Source organism: Cynara cardunculus (genome assembly GCF_001531365.2).
Source record: "Cynara cardunculus var. scolymus isolate 2C chromosome LG 11, CcrdV1, whole genome shotgun sequence".
Taxonomy (NCBI): Eukaryota; Viridiplantae; Streptophyta; class Magnoliopsida; order Asterales; family Asteraceae; genus Cynara; species Cynara cardunculus.
The window spans coordinates 10,135,089-10,142,848 of NC_037538.1; the positions used below are offsets into that span (position 1 = coordinate 10,135,089).

The 7,760-nt window shown below is 32.5% G+C and overlaps 1 protein-coding gene across 2 annotated transcripts; it reads left to right on the forward strand.

Moving 5' to 3' along the window:
• Nucleotides 1–1,796: 1,796 nt before the first annotated feature.
• Nucleotides 1,797–6,923, forward strand: LOC112522116 (probable transcription factor KAN2). 2 transcript variants are annotated; one of them, XM_025131194.1, is made up of 6 exons: nt 1,797–2,473; nt 2,585–2,661; nt 4,414–4,459; nt 4,562–4,727; nt 5,891–5,951; nt 6,781–6,923. In XM_025131194.1, the coding sequence occupies exons 1-6, from the start codon at nt 1,852–1,854 to the stop codon at nt 6,892–6,894; spliced, it is 1,086 nt and encodes a 361-aa protein (XP_024986962.1). In that variant the 5' UTR covers nt 1,797–1,851; the 3' UTR covers nt 6,895–6,923. The 2 variants fall into 2 exon arrangements, with proteins under 2 accessions (XP_024986962.1, XP_024986963.1); XM_025131195.1 differs by having other exon boundaries at nt 5,894–5,951.
• The last annotated feature ends 837 nt before the right edge of the window (nt 6,924–7,760 follow it).

Here is a 7,760-nt window from a genome sequence, read left to right on the forward strand (position 1 = left end):
AGTGAAACGGCTACTAATTTTTGGTATTATGAAACCTATATTAGTTTCTTTGGGAGTTAAATGATGTTGATGTGTTGGTTGTTATCAATTTTATATTACTATTGAAAATGAGGCATGCATTATTAATAACATAAAATATATTATTTCTGAGCCTATATATATATATATATATATATATATATATTTTAGTTTTGTTTAGAACATAAAATAACTTAAGTAGTAGTTTGTGCACTATTTACAAAAAAAAAAAAAAAAAAAAGATGTTAATTGAATACATTAAAGACTTTGATTCACCATGTTTTAAGATATTAACATAAAGATAAAAATGATTAAACACTTTGATTCACCATGTTTTACGATATTAACATAAAGGTAAAAAAACACGGTGGTTGATTGAAGATTTGCAATCGATGTATTTATTATTAAGATGATTCATCAAAACCGTAGGGGTGTCAAAATCATAATAAACTAAACTCTATTAACGCTAATACCAATATCATTAGTTAAATTGATGTTAACATTTTTAGTTGTTATTTCGTATAAAAAATGTATAGTCAATTGTACATACACTGTACAATAAAATGAATATTATGATGCTACCGCGTGCACATCACAGACTTATTTACATTAACTTATTTTTTATTTAATATTTATGGTTATATACTTCTAGTTTTTTTTTACCAAAATACTTTTAGCTTTATACTATCTTTTCTATATTCTACCCTCTAACTCAGTGACTAGTCTCTAACGCCATGGTTGCACTGGCCTCGTCCTCTTTCTTAACTATTCGTCGTTCTTGCTCACTCTTATTATTTTCCCTAGCTTTATAGCTTCTACATGGAGTTCTTGACTAGTGTTCAATCTCATATACAAAATAATAAGTGTGTATGAGTAATTTATGGTTGCTGATCTTATACGGTGGTGGCTTCTAATTATTAGGGTTTGAGTGTTAAGAAAATTTTATATACCAATTATAATTTAGTTGGTACACGGTTAAGGAAAAACATAAAGGTGTATCATATTCACCGCTATAGAATGCGCCAACTCTTGAATTTTTTTCTTTTTGTTTTCTGAACTACAAAATGCTTAAAAAAGATTTAAAGTAAGTATGTCTACGCGTAGCAAAAAGTGTCCTTAAGTGATAAAATGATCGGTGCATATTTATTCTTCTTTACATTCTCAAACAAAAAAAAAAATTGTTAATTGATTACATATGCATTTGTTTGCAATCATATTAATTACATTATTTCACTAATTTTAATCAAATAATTAATTAACATATTTTTTATTTGAAGAATGTAAATATATATTAAAAAACTAACTTTTTGTATGTTTTTTCCAAAACAAACTTAAGATGAAAAAGGAAATGAGGATGGAGGAATCATGTCTCAAATTTATTTTCCAATTTTTCCTTTCTCATCTCTTTCTTCTTTTCCTACCCCCACGTCCACAGAAACAAAGTCTCTCTCTCTTCCCTTCAAGTGTCATTTTCTGAGTATACTTCACATGAGAGATACAACCATTCGACTCATACTATACCTTGTCATCTCTCTCTCTCTCTCTCTCTCTCTCTCTCTCTCAATTTCAAAACAGTGCAATCCCATCACCATTGATTGAAAAATCCCATCTCAAGAAATCTTGAGTTCAATTCAACAACATAAAGCTTCCGTCATCGATCGTACTCCATATCCAAGATCAGAAATTGGAAACAAACCCATCACTCATCATCCTATATTCTTCTCTTTTATATCATCAGACAGCCATATCCAAGCTTTATATATAACCTAAAAGGAAGACAAAAGAACAGGAGAGTGAGAGAGAGAAAGAGAGAGAGAGTTGCAGGTGGAATTAATGGAGCTTTTTCCAGCACAACCAGATTTATCTCTCCAGATCAGTCCACCCAACACCAAACCCACTTCAACAACTTGGAGAACATCATCATCGACAACTGATGAAGATCAACATGATTTAGATTTAGGGAATATCTGGAAGAGAGCTTTCAACTCCCAACAACAGCATAGCTCAACAAAAAGACCTGAACCCTCTTTCGGGCTCAACTTACCCCACCCAACACATTCCACCAATCCAGACCTAACCCATCTCCACCACCTCCTCTCCCACCAAAACACCAATACAGCAAATCTCACCCACCAAAACCATCATCTGGGGTTCAGATCAGAGCTAGGGTTCTTGAGACCCATAAGAGGGGTTCCTGTTTATCACCATAATCCCAGCTGTCCTCCTAATCTCACAGTACTATCTCACAATCAACATCAGCCTTTAATAGATTATTCTTGCACCACCGCTCCAACTAGTAGTTCTTCCCTAATTCATGCCAATAATATTGTCCAATCAAGATTCTTGTCTGCGAGGTTTTCGTCCAAGCGCAGCATGAGAGCTCCCAGGATGCGTTGGACTACAACTCTTCATGCTCGGTTTGTTCATGCTGTTGAGCTCTTGGGTGGCCATGAAAGTATGTTCAACATTTCTTTATCATAAATCCTTTTCAATTATAACTCCCCTTCAATTTCTTCTTTTGCATTTCATCCATTGATGATGATATATCTTTTTCTAATGAGTTTAGGGGCAACACCCAAATCAGTCCTTGAGCTAATGGATGTGAAAGATCTCACATTAGCACATGTTAAATCTCACTTGCAGGTAAACCAATCTCCCCATTTCTCCCACGATTTCAAAATAAATAAATAAAATATTTTATTTTAATTCAGAAAAGAGAAAAATTGTTTTTATTAGGTTTAAATTAATGCAAGAATCTTGAATTCTTCAAAGCTTTCAAGATTCATCTTTTGTACACTGCACAGATATGTATAATACACACACATATACGTAAAATAAAATAAAAAAGCTACACCGTCAAATTGAAGTACTCCTTAAAATCTATGCAAATGAAGATGCACCCTTTAATTTTTACTTAATTTTTTGACTTTAAGCATTAGAAGAAGAAGAGCTCTTCTGCCTTAATTATTAGAAATAAACAAAGCTATAATTAAATTAAAAATTACAAATTCCGATGCTTGTTTACCTGCACACAGACAGGTTCCGTATTTCTAATCCTTGGTACCTGTTTTTCTCCTGCTGCACCTGTGCTTCTCCATAGCTATAAATTTTACAATCAACTTTTCCTGACAAATAATGAGACTATAAAAAAATTCATTATTTTTCCTGTAACAGTAATGTCCAATTTTTCTGCCCGTTAGTTGTATATGGTGTATATATATATATATATATATATATATATATATATATATATATATATATATATATATATATATATATATATATATATATACATCTTTATGTATTGAAGATCAAGTATCTCATTGTATAATAGAAACACATATAATATTGTCAATTTGATCATACTAAAATGATTTTATATACTTTTGTTTATATTAGTTAAATTCCCTATGATATAAGTATTAGTTTTCTTACCCTAATTAATTAGTATTTATACACGAAATCGATAATTTTGATATTACTTTACAAGTTTAATTAAATAGTTGGTTATTAAGTAGTCGAGTTTTCTTTATTAACTACATCCCTCTTTGTTTAGGAAGTAATAGTATTGAAGTAGTTTTACAACCGTTTTTTTACTTTATTTTTATTAAAAATATAAAATATTTAATTGATAATCAAAATTTATCAAATATGCATGACATCCTTTTTGAGAGGGTAGAGCATGAAATTCTTTTAATATTATTTTACGGTACTGGGTAGTGGGTAGAGAAACATTCATAACATGACAACAAAGACCAAGGAAATGAAAATATAGACACAGAACTCAAGCTGAGACAAGATTACTCACAGTCAATTCTGTGTTTTGTTTTCTTTTTAATAGGTTTTTTGGTGGATATGAAAGAAAATATTATAATATTCTCCTTTTCCAGATTTCAAAAAGTACAGAAAACGCCATCATTTATCAATGATATGTATATGTAGCATCACATGTGGTTTCATAAACCATTTATTAACTCTGGTCAAGTCAATTAGCCAGATAACTTTCACTTATCTGGGCATGCACCATAATTATGTGCAGGTTCTGTGCATGGTCACATCCTCTACCATCTAGTATATATGTGGTCATTTACTCATGCTTTGTACTTAACCTTGCCTTTTTTTTCAAAGAGAAAGGAAATAAGAGAGAGAAATTCAATGCAAATTATATGGTAAATATGCGTGTTATATTAGGATGATCAATATGAATTTTAAGAGCTTGCAAAGTACTTTCGAATTGTATATTTTAAACAAATTACCATTCTTAAAAAGTAATGAGAGAAAAATTAAAGCAAGTATTAATTAGCAATAATTCTAATTAACTTTGGTCATTTAACGTCATGCAGGTCTTCTTTTCTTGATATTCTAATTAAGAGATCATCACTTATTGTTTTGCAGATGTATAGGACCATTAAAACAACTGATAAAGCACCAGCTTCTTCGGGTTAGTTATGACTTCCTTTACTATTTCTTTTCTGAACCTCCAACTGATAAAGTTTTACGTTTATTAATGCAAAAGGGTGGTCTTTAACCTCTAATTAATCAGGGCAATCAGATGTCCACGAGAATGGATCATCTGGGGATACTTCCGATGATATATTGTTTGACATTCAAAACCTAAAGAGGACAGATTCATCAGTTGAACATGGAGGAAGAGCTGAGGTCCATCCTATAAAAGATCATCGACATGCATTTTGGAGCAATTCTTCAAGGTGCAAACTTGTGTTCTTTCATTTCATTTCAATTAATTCTTTGCAATTATGAACATTCATGACTAACAAGCTTCATAAAATTCAATAATACGTAGTACTCATTGGATTATTGGAGGATTTCAAAGGCATTTGTATATGATAGTGTTTATACAAAATAAACGTCCGTAGCATGCTCGATAATTTTAGAATTCCTTTTGAACTCCGTAGAATTGTCCTTCAATAAACATATTTCTGGTGGAATTAGGGTTTAAGCATTCATATCACATTTTGGCCTCCTAATCCATCCATTCAAGAGAAGAAAAAAATACAACCCTGCTCTACAGTTAGTTCTCCCCGAGTTGCTAGGGTTGGAGAGAGAAGAAGTTTAGTTTATATGCTACTATTTCCATTGATTTAGCAAAAGACATTGTTTCAGTGACACAACAAGCATGTGACCCTTCCAATCACACAGAAATAACCTCATTTTATCCTTATGCAATGTTTGGAATACTCACAAATTAATGATTTCAACAACACTTTTTGTAAGGGTGTCCGGGCCAACGCCCGACTAATCCCCAGCAATTTTGGAGGCTAAACATGGCTTCACTTAAATGTCGCCAACACTCCCCTCTCAGGGCTCGAACTTGGGTTCATGACTATGTCGTGCCCAAACTTTTACCACTAGGCTGGAAGGTTTTTGACAATTTCAACAACACTTGATCATGATATCGGAAGAATCTCTTAGTGAGACCCGCTTTAGAAAGCCTAATTAAGCCAAAGATGAACATATCTCTTTCCCATTGATTTCGTGGGCTTCATATGGTCATCTCAAGTGGGATCCACTGCTTGGAAAACTTGGTGCCAAAGCTAAGACCTTTAGATGATGGACCCATTATGTGAGAAATTTTTGGGTGCCAAATTTGCTTCTTTCATAACTTCCTTGTACTTTCTTTCTGTTTTTATGTGTACTGTGTGTATATGTTCCATTTTCTTCTTCCAGTTTTACCCCTCCATCTTGTTTCTCATGGGTAATGGCATTGCACATGGGTTGATTTTAACTTTATCTCAAGACAGTGAGATGTAGCTTTCTTTATATGAGTTTGCTTTTTCTCTTCTTTCCTCCCTTCTGCATGGGCTTCCCACTGATTGGAAATATTCCCTTCTCAATGTACTGGTCTTTGTAGCAGGGAAGCTTGGCTGCATGGCAAACATAAAGATTCTCAAGTAAATATGCCATCTCTTAAGGTAGATATATTATGCTCCTTTTTATTTTATAGTTGAATTAAATTTTATCTTTTTTACGTTTAGATGAATCTCCTTTGACCACTTTTGATGGCATCCTATAATGTTATAGCCTTCTTTAACAAGAATATTATCTGAAGTGGGAAAAAAGAGCAGAAAAGATGAAGGCTTTTGGAAAACCAGTCAATTCATCCAAATATATTTAAGGCTCAATTATTCCTTTTGTAAGATAAGGGCATTAAGGCTAAAAGCAAAGAAAAGAACATCCTTCAAAGGGTGCAACATGTTCAAATCCTTAAAGCAGCCACTATAACATTGAATGGTAAACACACACACACACACACACACACACATATACTAAAATAGTAACACCACAGATTGGCCTTAAGGGTGTCCACTTAATCTTACGTGTTGCATAACACACGCATACACATTGTATATTCAGTAATGAATTGAACCTCGCTCTAATTAATCAAGCATCATGCTAGAGATAAGTCGACCAATTAATATATATACAGAAATTTTTAACTGTATGGTAGATATAAATCATGTAAAGGCAACATCTTGCATGCCATCCAAATCCAGATTTCAATAGACTACTGGTAATTAAAGATGTTCTGTTTTACATGGATAACTTAACATGGAGGCAAATCTCACCCCTTTAAGGGATATGAAAAGCAAACTACTTAACACACTTGTAGTTAGTTTACGATTCACATATTCGTTCTCAAGAGGGTGTGTTTTGAAGAGTAAAAACATGTTCTTTTTGTGAATATAAATATATAATATAATTATTTCTTCATACAATTTTGATGCCATAAATTTCTTCCAGAAGGAAACCAATTCATCTATCGGGGTGAACTATGAGGGATTATTAGAAGTAAACTCAAGAAGTCTATGCCCCACGAAACCCAATCTGGAGTTCACTTTGGGAAGGCCACAGTAACATGATGCAAGAGGATGATGACGATGACAACTATGACGATAAACTACATATATATTGATTGTACTGCAAATATTCATTTCAATATCATTATATGTTTTTATTTTAATGGTTGCTGGTGAAAAAGATTCAGGTCCCCACTGAGAAATCAGAAAAGGAAAAGAAAAGTGAAAGAGAGAATTGAAGTAAAGACAGAAGGCAACAAAAGGGAGGAGGTTTTGAAAAGCATGTCCTTCCCATCAAATTTGTGATAACCATTTTAATATATTACATCTTCATAATATATATATATATATATATATATATATATATTCTTTTTGCAAGAAAATATAAAGTCCCGGTTAATCTTTTTAGGTTCTTGAGAGAGAGAGAGAGAGAGAGCTTTAACTTTGTTAAAAGGATGATGAGGTGATCTTTGGTAATTGTAATGGAGCACTTTACATAGAGCAGGAAAAGGATGAGTATATTTTGCGAAAGGTGTAAGAGAGAGCTCCCTCTTCAGCTTCTTTCCTAGGGACTGCCATCTATGCTTTACACTTGCTAAAACAAGTCAAGTAAACACAAGGATAACATCAACTTAATTGAGAAGAGAAGCAAAGAATGCTTACATCTCCATAAAAAGCCCAAACTTAGAAAATTACTATAACTCTTGGGACCCTAAATAAACCTTGATAGATGCATAAATGGTTCTCTTTTACTTGATGCATGTTACCATTCGTTAATTGTTTTAAAAATGTACTGAAAATTATATATAATCCTGATCGCAGAAAGACCATTAAAGCATTAATTACTTGATCGCCAAAAGACCATCAAAGTGTTAATTATCTGTATATGAAAATTTCTAAGTTTAAAGTTTAGGATTATATGTC